At 40.9% G+C, this 14748-nt stretch overlaps 1 protein-coding gene across 6 annotated transcripts in view; it reads right to left on the bottom strand.

Moving 5' to 3' along the window:
• The window catches only part of gmds (GDP-mannose 4,6-dehydratase), a 262351-nt gene that overhangs the window by 164953 nt on the left and 82650 nt on the right, over window positions 1-14748 (bottom strand). For all 6 annotated transcript variants that reach the window (XR_009795595.1, XM_061824038.1, XM_061824039.1 and 3 more), the window contains 2 exons: window positions 14100-14292; window positions 11224-11328 (listed from right to left, as the gene is read on the bottom strand). Coding sequence is in view for 5 of the 6 variants with exons in the window: in XM_061824038.1 (XP_061680022.1) it covers window positions 11224-11328; window positions 14100-14292 (298 nt within the window). In the remaining variant the exon portion in view is untranslated. The remainder of the gene's footprint in view (window positions 1-11223; window positions 11329-14099; window positions 14293-14748) is intronic.

Consider the following 14748-nt stretch of genomic DNA (forward strand, 5'->3'; position numbering starts at 1 on the left):
ACTACCATACTAACACTCTTCTTTCTTGTCGACGAAAAACTAATAATACTGCTTCGTAGAGTGTCAATTGTAAAAAAAAAACTGTCATTTTTATATTATACTGCCCCTTGTAGGCCAAGGCACACATAGCAGAAGGTGCACAATGTTATCTGAATTGAACCAAGAAATCATGATAAACAATGATTAATTCTTTACAGTATTTTTTATCATGTTGTTACTGTGAGTGGCAGCACAGAGGACGACTGGCTAGCACCTCTCATTCACAGTTCTGAGGACCGGATTTAAACAGGCTTTGTGAGGTCACATGGGGCAGAGGTGGCCATTTCACCTTCCCTACAGCTGGCATAAAGTCCAATAAATCCATGGGCCATGAAATGTGATCAGACAGCAAAACCCATGTCATAAACTGACACTTGTGTTTTCTTGCTCTTCCACATCGTTTCTCGCCCCCCACCCTCACACCTTATTTTTGGCCAGCATAAGTGACAGGAAAAAGGTAACATTTTGGCTTGACTGGCACAGAGTGGCTGAAGATGATAAGATGTCATGGGTGAATAATGTATCAGTCCATAACAAGGATATCATGGAGTTCATGCTTCTAGCTCCACTTCTAGCTTACAAAATATCAGACCCACATTTTACAGGATATAAATTGTTGTCTTTTGATTTACACTTAAATTATAGCATTTGCCACTGATGAAATACAATTGGAATTTTTTTCAGACAACAAACTGTCAGAAAAACTGTAAATAAAATTAGAAATCCATTATTTCTAAGGTGACCTCTTTCCCCATTTAAACCTGCCATTAGTTTTTCATTATTTTAAAAAAAGTATCCCTTAAAGACAACAATATTCTTGTCAATCACTTACTTGTCTCAGAAATTTAAGATTAACACAGCTCATTCCAAGTATTTTTCAGATACTTCAAAGCAAAGCTCATTTTTGTAGTGTGCTTGTCTGAACAGGTAACATTTTTTTCAGAGAATAGCAGAAAGGGCAGACATGATGGTTTATACAACATTTGTAATAATACCAGTATGTCATTTCAAATGTCCCGTAATTTTTTAATACATTACTCAATCAGAATAAAATACTTTATCCTCAGTTTAGAACAGCTCTCCTCACAAAGTTCAAGGTTTTGGTCTACTGGTCTTAATCGTTTACCTAAAAATATGTTCCAAAGTCATAGATAGCATCGTTTCTGTGTGAGTTTTCATTTTAGAATATTGGTAAAAATCCAGCTCATCAAAATCACACGCTTTCAGTTTCTATCACCAGCATTGCTCAATTCTTGCAGATATCAGAAACTTGGAGAATGAAAGACTTTTCTTCATATCTAAGGGAGAGTGTGCTAAGTTTCACTAACACAGTCTCATGTCACACCCATAAATGGGGCAAGACAGTGAGGGAAGAAATATACACCACCTGATGGAGGGTTAGTGTGATGTTCAAGCATTGAAGATAAGATTGCCCTTTTCCCACTGTATATCTTCTTTTCCTTTCGGCTTGTCCCATTAGGGGTCGCCACAGCGTGTCATCTTTTGCCATCTTAGCCTATCTCCTGCATCTTCCTCTCTAACCCCAACTGCCCTCATGTCTTCCCTCACCACATCCATAAACCTTCTCTTTGGTCTTCCTCTCGCTCTTTTGCCTGGGAGCTCCATCCTCAGCATCCTTCTACCAATATACTCACTCTCTCGCCTCTGAACATGTCCAAACCATCGAAGTCTGCTCTCTCGAATCTTGTCTCCAAAACATCCAGCTTTGGCTGTCCCTCTAATGAGCTCATTTCTAATCCTATCCAACCTGGTCACTCCGAGCGAGAACCTCAACATCTTCATTTCTGCCACCTCCAGTTCAGCTTCCTGTTGTTTCTTCAGTGCCACTGTCTCTAATCCGTACATCATGGCCGGCCTCACCACTGTTTTGTAAACTTTGCCCTTCATCCTAGCAGACACTCTTCTGTCACATAACACACCAAACACCTTTCGCCAGCTGTTCCAACCTGCTTGGACCCGTTTCTTCACTTCCTGACCACACTCTCCATTGCTCTGTATTGTTGACCCCAAGTATTTGAAGTCATCCACCCTCGCTATCTCTTCTCCCTGTAGCCTCACTCTTCCCCCTCCACTTTTCTCATTCACGCACATATATTCTGTTTTACTTCGGCTAATCTTCATTCCTCTCCTTTCCAGTGCATGTCTCCATCTTTCTAATTGTTCCTCTGCATGCTCCCTGCTTTCACTGCATATCACAATATCATCTGCGAACATCATGGTCCAAGGGGATTCCAGTCTAACCTCATCTGTCAGCCTATCCATTACCACTGCAAACAGGAAGGGGCTCAGAGCTGATCCCTGATGCAGTCCCACCTCCACCTTAAATTCCTCTGTCACACCTAAGGCACACCTCACCATTGTTCTGCTGCCATCATACATGTCCTGTACTATTTTAACATACTTCTCTGCCACACCAGACTTACGCATGCAGTACCACAGTTCCTCTCTTGGTACTTTGTCATAGGCTTTCTCTAGATCCACAAAGACACAATGTAGCTCCTTCTGACCTTCTCTGTACTTTTCCACGAGCATCCTCAAGGCAAATAATGCATCTGTGGTACTCTTTCTAGGCATGAAACCATACTGTTGCTCCCAGATACTTACTTCTGTCCTGAGTCTAGCCTCCACTACTCTTTCCCATAACTTCATTGTGTGGCTCATCAACTTTATTCCTCTATAGTTCCCACAGCTCTGAACATCCCCTTTGTTCTTAAAAATGGGAACTAGAACACTTTTCCTCCATTCTTCAGGCATCTTTTCGCCCGCTAGTATTCTGTTGCTTTTCCCACTGTATATAAGACAATAAAATTGATTAAGAAAGCCTGATGTACAAATACCTCCACACAGGGTGACCAAACTAAATGTGGGGGATATTATATCTTATCAAGACCAAAATGCTCCCTTGAACCAGTGACTACTATATTACAAAACTGAAAATAAAGTTCCAGAAGGCACTTTGGGTTTTTGTGTTTATTTAGGCTTGTGAGGTGGCCTAAAAGAAGCTTGGAGCCAAGAGTACCATCATTGCTCTGAGCAGCTCTACACTGTTGACAATAAGTACTCACTCAACAAGAATCTGGGTTGCTGTGGCAACCCAGGAAAAATAATGGATGCTGACAACACAAAAGATATGAGAGAAGACAGAAACTATTCAGATCTTGGCACATGCACGAAAGGTAGGCATGGTATATGAAGGAGTGGAAGATCATTTATCAGTTCAGCCTACAGTATTTGGGGCCTGGGTATAAGGTCATCACAGGTTTTAATTTGGGATGTTCAATATTTTTCAGACCGAAACCGATTAAGTATTCACTCTTGAGGACTCACTAATATCACTATTACTTTTAATACATACAATATCAATTAAAACAATAACATAACTGTTAACGAAGAGTTTTCTTTCTTTCTGAAGTACATGATGATTCACAAATATGTCAAACTGCTGCACTGGAGCTGCAACTACTGGCAAGGGTGATTTACTCATTTTTTTTTGGCCTTAGGTGTCAGTGACTTATGTTAGTGGTATTCACGAGTATGTAATACCTTGAAATAAGGGCAGTATTGGCCTAATACTTGGTATAGGCACCCCCCCCACCCTTTTTGTTTTGACTGAGCAATCCATCAATTCCCAACTAGTAAGTAAGTTTCTTTCGGCTTGTCCCGTTAGGGGTTGCCACAGTGTGACATCTCAGATCAACGCTCATATTTGTTTGGCACAGTTTTTATGGCGGATGCCCTTCCTGACGCAACCCCTCTCGGGGAGATTCCATCCATTGCCAACTAAAAAGAAAAAAAAGTAATGTATTGAGTTCCATCTTTACACTTTAATGAAATCTGCCTTTTTGTGATAAATGTCAATGAAAATAAAATGAGGAAGCCAAAGATTGTGGGCGTGGAGCAGTTTTGTGTGTTTATGTATGTAAGTTTGAGTCCGTTAAAAGCAGCGTTGACTTTGGCAATGATATACTAACTCAATGACAATTGGTTTCCCTCCTAACATTAGTTATTCAGTAATCACGAGTTAGTCACTGAGAACTACAGTGATTTGCTTTTAATTTTATGACTGCCAATATTAATAGTTTAAATGACAAAATACCACAGACTATGGTCCCAAAATACGTTATTTCAAACTCATCTTACAGTATTGCCTTTAGCAACAAATAGGTACAAATTGAACAAAAAAAAAACAAAAAAAAATCACCAGTTGTGCACTTATACATACAATTGCAGTGAAGACTTTACTACATCCAGTAAGTCAGGCAACTATGTGCACATCCCTGACATACAAAGCTTGTCAAGCAGCCAAGATTTATCTTTTCAACATACTTCCTTGAGAACAAGTTGATAAAAAAAAAACCTGGTAAACAATTCAAATTTTTTTTTATATATAACAAATGGCGATGATAAACGGAACCTTTTAAAACCAATTCTCAAAGTACAAGTTAAAATATAGCCCTATGGTGGCAGAAACCAGTGAAATCTGTAGGCCGGTCCCGAGCCCAGATCAATGCAGAGGGATGCGTCAGGAAGGGCATCTGGCCTAAAACTTTGCCAAACAAATATGAGCGTTCATCAAAAGAATCCTTTACCGGATTGGTCATGGCCCGAGTTAACAACGCCCACGCCTGGCACCGTTAACTTGCAGGGCATCGGTGGAAATTCAGCTACTGTGGGTCGAAGACAAAGAAGAGGAGGAAAGTGGATTCTTTGGCAGAAGAAGAGGAATGCACAGAGCCTACAACTGTGTGTAGGGACATGAATGTTGGGACTATGAGGAAAAGCCCAGGAGTTGATTGACATGAGGATGAGGAGAAACATTGAGAGAATGTGCAGCCAAGCGAGCAGGTGGAGAGGTAGTTTGGATAGAAGTTTAGGGGCAGAGTTTAAATGACTTTACCATAGATTAGATGGGAAGTGAAATGGAGTAGAGGTTACTTTAAAGGAAAAACTGGCTAAGAATGTCTTGGAGGTGAAAAGACTATCAGATCGAGTGATGAGGCTGAAACTCGTAATTGAGTGTGTTATGTATAATGTGGTTAGCGGCTATGCCTCATAGGGTGGAAGAGGCAGGAACATTGGGTGAGCTACAAGAGCGGCTATAGAAGCACACGGGGATTACAAGTTCAAGTTTGCAAGTTCTCCCACTTAGAAATCATGGAGGGGTCTGAAATTTTCATCGTAGGTGCATGTCCACTGTGAGAGAGATAATCTAAAAAGAAAAATCCAGCCTTTTTTGGGCTGTCACTGAGAAACACGGAGTTTCAGTTCCCTCCAAAGATTTTCTCTTGGGTTTAGGTCTGGAGACTGGCTAGGCCACGCCAGAACCTTGATATGCTTCTTACGGTGCCGCTCCTTGGTTTGTCTGGGGGTGTGCTTCAGGTCATTGTCACGTTAAAGGACCCAGCCATGACCCATCTTAAATGCTCTAACTGAGGGAAAGAGGTTGTTCCCAAAAATCTCACAATATGTGGCCACGGTCATCCTCTCCTTAATACAGAGGAGTCATCCTGTCCCATGTGCAGAAAAACACCCCCGAAGCACACGATGTTACCACCCCAATGCTTCACAGTAGGGATGGTGTTCTTGGGATGGAACTCATCATGTCTTCCTCCAAACACAGTTAGTGGGATTATGACCAGAAAATTCCATTTTGGTCTAATCTGACCATAAAACCTTCTCCCATGACTGCTCTGTATCATCTAAATGGTAATTAGCAAACTTAAGATGGGCCTTGACGTGTGCTGGTTTAAGCAGGGGAATCTTCCATGCCATGCGTGATTTCAAACCATGACATCTTAGTGTATTACCAACAGTCACCTTGGAAACGGTAGTCCCAGCTCTTTTCAGGTCACTGACCACATCCTGTCATGTACTCCTGGGATGATTCCTCACCTTTCTAAGGATCATTGAGACCCCACGAGGTGATATCTTGCATGGAGCTCTACTTCAATTGAGCTTGACCATCATGTTAAGCTTTTTCCATTTTCTAATGATTGCTCCAACAGTGGACCTTTTTCCACCAAGCTGCTTGGCAATTTCGCCGTACCCCTTTCCAGCTGTGTGGAGTTGTACAATTTTGTCTCTGGTGTCTTTGGACAGCTCTTTGGTCTTGGCCATGTTTCAAGTTTGAGTCTAACTAATTGTATGGAGTGGACAGATGCAGCATCACACAAGTGCATCTGATTCAGGATAATACATGGCGTGGAGGTGGACTTTTAAAGGCGGACGAACAGGTCTTTGAGGGTCAGAATTCTACCTGGTCGATAGGTGTTCAAATAGGTATTTGCAGCTGTATCACACAAATAAGTAGCCTTTGTTGGCAATTACAGAGGTCAAACATTTCCTGTAATTGTTCACCAGGAAAGCACAGACTGCAGGAGGGATTTTGTTGGGCCACACAGATCTTCTCTAGATTAGACAGGTTTCTGGGCTCTTGCTGAGAAACTCTGCGTTTCAGCTCCCTCCAAAGATTTTCTATTTGGTTTAGGTCTGAAGACTAGCTAGGCCACGCCATGTCATGTTGAAAGACCCAGCCACGACTCATCTTCAACACTCTGAGGGAAAGAAGTTGTTCCCCAAAGTCTCACAATACATGGCCGCAGTGATTCTCTCTTTAATACAGTGCAGTCGTCCTGGCCCAGTTGCAGGAAAAAAAAAAAAAAAACCAAAGCAGGATGCTACCATGCCCATGCTTCACAATAGGGATGGTGTTCTTGGGATGGAACTCATCATTCGTCTTCCACCAAACATAGTTAGTGGAATTATGACCAAAAAGTTCAATTTTGGTCTCATCTGACCACAAAAGATTCACCCATGACTCCTCTGTATCATCCAAATGGTCATTGGCAAAATTAAGACGAGCCTTGACATGTGCTGGTTTAAGCAGGGGAACCTTCCGTTCCATGCATGATTTCAAACCATGACATCTTAGTGCCTTACCAACAGTCACCTTGGATATGGTGGTCCCAGCTCTTTTCAGGTCATTGACCAAGTCCTGTCGTGTAGTTCTGGGCTGATTTCTCACCTTTCTAAGGATTATTGAGACCCCACGAGGTGATATCTTGTATGGGGCTCCACACCGATTTAGATTGACAATCATGTTTAGCTTTTTCCATTTTCTAATGATTGCTCCAGCAGTGGACATTTTTTTCACCAAGCTGCTTGGAAATTTCTCCGTAGCCTTTTCCAGCTGTGTGGAGTTGTACAATTTTGTCTCTGGTGTCTTTGGAAAGCTCTTTGGTCTTGGCCATGTTACAAACGTGAGTCTTACTGATTGTATGGGGATTTGTGGAGCTAGCAACCTCACACAGGTGCATCCGATTCAGGATAATACATGGAGTGAAGGTGAACTTTTAAAGGCGGACGAACAGGTTTTTGAGGGTCAGAATTCTAGGTGTTCAAATACCCATTTTTCAGCTGTATATGGATGTGTATTGCACAAATAAATCGTACAGTGCAGCTGTATCACACAAATAAATTCTTGAAAAAAAAAATAATACATTGTGATTTCTGGATCTTTCTTTTTAGATTATCTCTCTCAATACGGACATGCACCTACGATGAAAATTTCAGACCCCTCCATGATTTCTAAGTGGGAGAACTTGCAATATAGCAGTGTTCAAATCCTTATTTTCTTCACTGTATATGTGCGTGAATGACATGTGTGGAGGAGGAAGAGTGAGGGTCCAGGGAGAAGAGATAATGAGGGTGGACCACTTCAAATACTTGGGGTCAAAAATCCAGAGCAATGTTGAGCGGGGTAGGGAAGTGAAGAAATGGGTCCAAGCGGGTTGGAACAGCTGGCGGAAGGTGTCTGATATGTTATGTGACAAAAGAGTTTCTGCTAGAATGAAGGGCAAAGTTTATAAAACAGTGGTGAGGCCAACCATGTATGGATGGAACTGAAGAGACAACAGAAAGCAGAGCTTGAGGTGGCAGAAATGAAGATTTTGAGAGTCTCTCAAGGAGTGAGCAGGTTGGATAGGATTAGAAATCAGCTCATTAGAGAGACAGCCAAAGTTAGATATTTTGGAGACAAGGTTCGAGAGAGCAGACTTTGATTGTTTGGACATGTCCAGAGGCAAGTGAGTGAGAGAAAGGAAGATGCAGGAGATGGGCTTACATGGAAAAAGATTACTTCACATGTTTTTGTGGATGAGTGACTGGGGATCATTTTAAAAATGCTATCATCTGTACATGTACCTTGGAAACGGTGGTCCCAGCTCTTTTCAGGTCGTTGACCAAGTGCTGTTGTGTTGGCCTGGTCCTTTCTCAGGATCATTGAGACCCCACGAGGTGATATCTTGCATGGGGCTCCACTCCGATTGAGATTCACCGTCATGTTTAGCTTCTTCGATTTTCTCATGATTGCTCCAACAGTGGACCTTTTTTCACCAACCTGCTTGGCAATTTCTCCATAGCCCTTTCCAACCGTGTAAAGTTGTACAATTTTGTCTCAGGTGTCTTTGGACAGCTCTTTGGTCTTGGCAATGTTACAAGTTTGAGTCTCACTGATTGTATGGGGTGGGCAGGTGTCTTTATGCAGCTAACAACCTCACACAGTTGCATCTGATTCAGGTTAATACATGGAGTGGAGGTGGACTTTTAAAGGCGGAGTAACAGGTCTTTGAGGGTCATAATTCTAGCTGTTAGACTGGTGTTTAAATACTAATTTTCAGTTGTATCACATATATAAAATGTTAAAAAAAAAATCATACATTGTGATAGCAACAACACGGTAGCACAAACAGGCTCGTAAGAAAAAAAATATATTCCGGTAAAAAAAACAGCCGCGGCAGTAACACAGCAGCTACACACTAGCACAGGGCTAACGCTAGCAAAGCGCTAACAGGGCCAGTTAAAAAAAATACTGGTAAAAGTCACTTCCTTGGCACATATATTCCACCGATCTCACTTCTACCTTTACTGCTTGAGTGCCCCGTTGAAACCGTTAGAAGAATGCACAAATTAGGCACATCACCGCATAGACCGCAGGGTTGAAAGCGTGTGAAAAAAGTCAAGGCTTATTGGCCGGAAATTACGGTAGTAGGTTGTAAATTAAGTTATTAATAAAAATAATATCTAAATATGTAAAATAACTTGCTGAAAAACACTTATTCATGATTTTTGGGCTCTTTCTGAAACACCATAAGATTTCAAAGAGATCCTACGAAAGCCTTGTCTATATCAGAAAGTAGTACAGTAATTGTTCTCAAGGAAGTACAGTGGAGAAACTAGGTATTTGAACACCCTGCTATATTGCAAGTTCTCCCACTTAGAAATCATGGAGGGGTCTGAAATTTTCATCGTAAGTGCATGTCCACTGTGTACAACAGAATGATAACGATAATTGGTCCATCAAAGAAAAACAAATACCGTGATGCATCTTTTACTGTTTTTGTGTGTGCATTCTTCATTTCAAATTCATGTTTTAATTTCTGATACAAATTATTGTCCTTCAAAGTGAAATTCAAATTACGCTCTACAGGATAGGTGTCAAAATCAAGGCTCGGGGGCCATATCTGGCCCACCACATGATTTTATGTGGCCTGCAAAGGCAAATCTAGTTTGTCAACTTCCATGGATCTTGGGAAAATCTGGACCAAAATTTCAAATTGTCATATTCCATAAATGAAAATGTGACATAACGAGCATTTTTGAATTACCAAACATGAAAAATTGTTGAAAAACTCATTACCCTTGATTTCTGATTCCAAAAAGAGTTCATAAATTGAAGTATATATGATCAGGCATTTAAATATTTTTAGGGTTTCACAGTCATAATGGCCCTCTGAGGGAAACTATAACTACAATGTGACCCTCGACAAAAATTTGTTTGGCACCCATTCGACAGTATAGTTTGAACGGCACACCATGCATTGAGGCATATCACAAATATGAAAGCATCCAAGGAGACATACAGTGAAAGTGACGTGGAAAGTGTCCTATACCACTTCAGCTGGGATGGTGGGGACAATGCTTTGCTTTAGGGCACCTCACCTGTCATGAGCTACTGTGAAGAAAATACGTTTTTGAACACTCTGCTATATTGCAAGTTCTCCCACTTAGAAATCATGGAGGGGTCTGAAATTTTCATCGTGGGTGCATGTGCACTGTCAGAAAGATAATCTAAAAAGAAAATCCAGAAATCACAATGTATGATTTTTTTAGCGATATATTTGTGTGATACAGCTGCAAATAAGTATTTGAACACCTGACAAAACCAATGTTAATATTTGGTACATTAGCCTTTGTTTGCAATCAAAGAGATCAAATGTTTCCTATAGTTGTTCACCAGGTTTGCACACACTGCAGGAGGGATTTTGGCCCAATCCTCAACACAGATCTTCTCTAGATCAGACAGGGTTCTGGGCTGTTGCTGAGAAACACAGTTTCAGCTCCCTCCAAAGATTTTCTATTGAGTTTAGCTCTGGAGACTTGCTAGGCTATGCCAGAACCTTGATATGCTTCTTACGGAACCACTACTTGGTTTTCCTGGTTGTGTGCTTCAGGTCATTGTTATGTTGAAACGTTATAAGACTGGGATCTTTCCCACAACTAGTTGCCAGTTTTCCATTTTCCAATCCCTTATAAACTGAGCTATGACTGCACCAACCTGATAAAAGTCAACATAACGTCGACAGTTAAAACGTTTTTTTTTGTCTGGCATATCTATTTTTGTGAATGATTGTTTCATCCTGCATACACAGTTTCACCAACAAGATGTTGCATTAGGGGACAAACAATGGCTTCAACCATGAGGTTACACCCTGTTGAGCATGAACACCGTATTCACTGTTGATGCACAATGGAATGTTGTCAATGAACATACAACACCACATTCTTGTAATGTTGAATTACAGCAGTTGGGGGCACCAAAAATTGCAGATTATATCTTGAAGTGAAGTGTAGAGGAGTAGTAAGGTTTTGTTTCTCCCCCCCCCCCAGGTAATGCAAAGATATGTACAGTCCAGGCAGTTGGGATCGCTGTGTTTGTATGCGCAAACTGTATTGAAAAAATTGTATTCAAAAATTGTATTCAAAACTGTTTTATGTCCCACAAGTATTAAAAAAAATGAAATACATTACAAATACTTTGATTTTCACAATTTCCCCAAACAAGCTTTGGTTTAGTAAGCAGAGTATGAGAAAGCGTGGTCTCACCTCTCCTTGGACTCTCGTGGTTAAAGAGGATCCCATTGACAGCAAACATGTTGTAGGCTTCTCTGAAGTTTACCACAATCCAGTAGGCATACAATTTCGCAGCGCCTTCATGATTAATAGTGACAGAGAAACAGAAGATAAAGAGAGAAAAAACAACCATTATTTATTTATCATAATTGATTTGTGATATGGTGCAAAAAGGGATGGGGTAAACTATTTTGGCCCATTTCAGTAGCCATGTGGACCTTATTCAACTGATGGTGATCAACATACGGTGAAGAAAATAAGTATTTGAACAACCTGCTATATTGCAAGTTCTCCCCCTTAGAAATCATGGAGGGTCTGAATTTTTCATCATAGGTGCATGTCCACTGTGAGAGAGATCATCTAAAAACAAAAATCTAGAAATCACAATGTATGATTTTTTAACGATTTGTGTGATACAGCTGGAAAAAAGTTGTTGAATACCTGTCTATCAGATAGAATTCTGACCCTCAAAGACCTATTAGTCCGCTTTTAAAAGTGCACCTCCACTCCATGTATTATCCTGAATCAGATGCACCTGTGTGAGGTTGTTAGCTGCATAAAGACACCTGTTCACCCCATACAATCAATTAGACTCAAACTTGTAACATTGCCAAGTGCAAAGAGCTGTCCAAAGACACCAGAGACAAAATTTTACAACTCCACGCGGCCAGAAAGGGCTGCGGAGAAATTGCCAAGCAGCTTGATGAAAAAAGGTCCACTGTTGGAGCAATCATTTGAAAATGGAAGAAGCTAAACATGACGGTAAATCGGCGTGTAGCCCTATGGAAAATATCACCTCGTGGGGTCTCAATGATCCTTAGAAAGGTGAGGAATCAGCCCAGGACTACACGATAGAACTTGATCAATGAGCACCGTTTCCAGGGTGACTGTTGGTAATACACTAAGACGTCATGGTTTGAAATCTTACATGGCATGGAAGGTTCCCCTGCTTTAAACCAGCACATGTCAAGGCCCGTCTTAAGTTTGCTCATGACCATTTGGATGATACAGAGGAATCATGGGAGAAGGTTTTGTGGTCAGATGAGACCAAAATGGAAGTTTTTGGTCGTAATTCCACGAACCATGTTTGGAGGAAGACGAATGATGAGTTCCATCCCAAGAACACCATCCCTACTGTGAAACATGCTTTGGGGGTGTTTTTCTGCAAATGGGACAGGATGATTGCACTGTATTAAGGCGAGGATGACCACGGCCATATATTGTGAGATTTTGGGGAACAAATTCTTTCCCTCAGTTAGAGCATTGAAGATGGGTCGTGGCTGGGTCTTTCAACATGACAATGACCCGAAGTACACAGCCAGGAAAACCAAGGAGTGGCTCCGTAAGAAGCAAATCAAGGTTTGTTTGCGTGGCCTAGCCAGTCTCCAGACCTAAATCCAATAGTAAATCTTTGGAGGGAGCTAAAAAACTGTGTTTCTCAGCGACAGCCCAGAAAAGGCGGACTCACAGGTCTTTGAGGGTCAGAATTCTAGATGATAAAACAGTTGTTCAAATACTTATTTGCAGCTGTATCACACAAATAAATCATTTAAAAAAAATCATACATTGTGATTTCTGGATTTTTCTTTTTAGGTTATCCCTCTCACACTGGACATGTAGCTAGGATGAAAATTTCAGACCCCTCCATGATTTCTAAGTGGGAGTACTTGCAATATAGCAGGGTGTTCAAATATTTTTTTTCACTGTACAAGCAGTTTCAATGGACTTTGCCCTTCCACCCATGCCCATACTTTACTGATGCTATCCGCTGCTTGAGGCATTTTTGTCAAAAAGCATTAAAGCTTTGTAGAGCCAGTTGAATAAGTTACCTTCAATACCCTTACATCGCTAGAAAAGAAAGACCATTTTTAATCAATTTTCATGGGTTGATGGAGTTGGCAAAGAGTGTCCAATGATCTTTTAATGTCCATTGGCACCAGTGAATGCTTGGTGCTTGTGCGTCACAACTTCAGCTGTCTATTTTGTAGATTAGCAAATACTTATAGGGTTGCAAAACTAGGTGACAACTCTAAAGGCTTTTCTTGGAATAATGCAATATAATATTACAATGTGGAGTTACAGAAACCGTTTTCACCACTGGTAAATATCGCACAAACAATTAGTTTTCAACAGGTTAGATTGGTATCTACTAATGCTTTATTCATCCCCTATCCCACATTACAGTAAATGAGGCAAATATTTGACTTGCCTGGGTATTGGCAACAGACACCATGCTGTTGTGTACACTGGAAGTGATGTAAGTTCTCCATAGCCACATTATCCCCTTTTGAGATTTAACTAATTGACGAGCAGACCTCATGATATCTGCCTCAAATGGAGCCTTGGATACAGTGTTAACAGAAGGGGAAAGTGTGACAGAGTAGGGCATTTACACAACGAAGAACATGAAACTGAACTGCTTGCGCACGTGTATTGCCTGTGTGCATCACTGCATGCATCTACGTGCTGAAAATGAGTGCTGAGTAGTCTGGATATAAAGGTGCCTTTGTTTCAGAGAGCACCACTTTAGTCTTCAGTCAGACATTTGGCCTCAGGTTATGTAGAGAGCAACAAAGTTGCCTGCGTACTCAATGTCCCTCAATCTCAATCTCAATCTCTCTCAATCTCTCTCAATCTCTCTCAATCTCTCTCAATCTCTCTCAATCTCTCTCTCTCTCTCTCTCTCTCTCTCTCTCTCTCTCTCTCTCTCTCTCTCTCTCTCCTCTCTCTCTCTCTCTCTCTCTCCACACATACAGTAGAGGACGCATTTTTTTATGTCTGAACAAGGCCATAGTGAATCATCTGATGACTTGCAAAACCTGAATCTACAATCTATATGAATACATTACCATAGGGTGAGCGAGGGTAAAAGGGTGTAGTTTCCGACTGTGGGATTTCCTGGACTTTTCCGTACAACTCGCTAGTGGAGGCCTGATAAAACTTGACGGTGTTGGTCAAACCACATGTCTTTATAGCATCCAAAAGACGAAGCGTTCCCACACCATCCACATTAGCAGTGTACTCAGCCAATTCAAAGGAGATCTAGTGAAGAGACAAAAACAAGCCTCATACTTTGACCTGTTAAATAACAAACAAAAAGGAAACAATCTAATCTGAAACACAACATTAATACAGTGGAACCTCGAAAAAAAACGGACCCCGATACAACAAGATATTGAATTAAATGGACCGTCAGGACTGAACAATTTCTCTGAAAATACAAATCCATTTTGTATTCCAAAACTAACCTTTCCAATGAAGTTGAGACACTGTGTTAAATAAAAACAGAACATAATGATTTGCAATCCATGTTGAACCTATATTTAATTGAATACACTTCCAAGACGCAATATTTATTAGTCAGACTTTATAACTTTGTTTTTAGCAAAGATTCATCCATCCATCCATTTTCTTTGCCGCATATACTCATGTTTGGGAACTGAAAAATCATTCTTGTTTTATGTACAATGTTTTAGTGTTTTTCGTTCATCTCCGGAC

The sequence above is a fragment of the Syngnathoides biaculeatus genome, chromosome 7 (genome assembly GCF_019802595.1).
Source record: "Syngnathoides biaculeatus isolate LvHL_M chromosome 7, ASM1980259v1, whole genome shotgun sequence".
Classification (NCBI taxonomy): domain Eukaryota; kingdom Metazoa; phylum Chordata; class Actinopteri; order Syngnathiformes; family Syngnathidae; genus Syngnathoides; species Syngnathoides biaculeatus.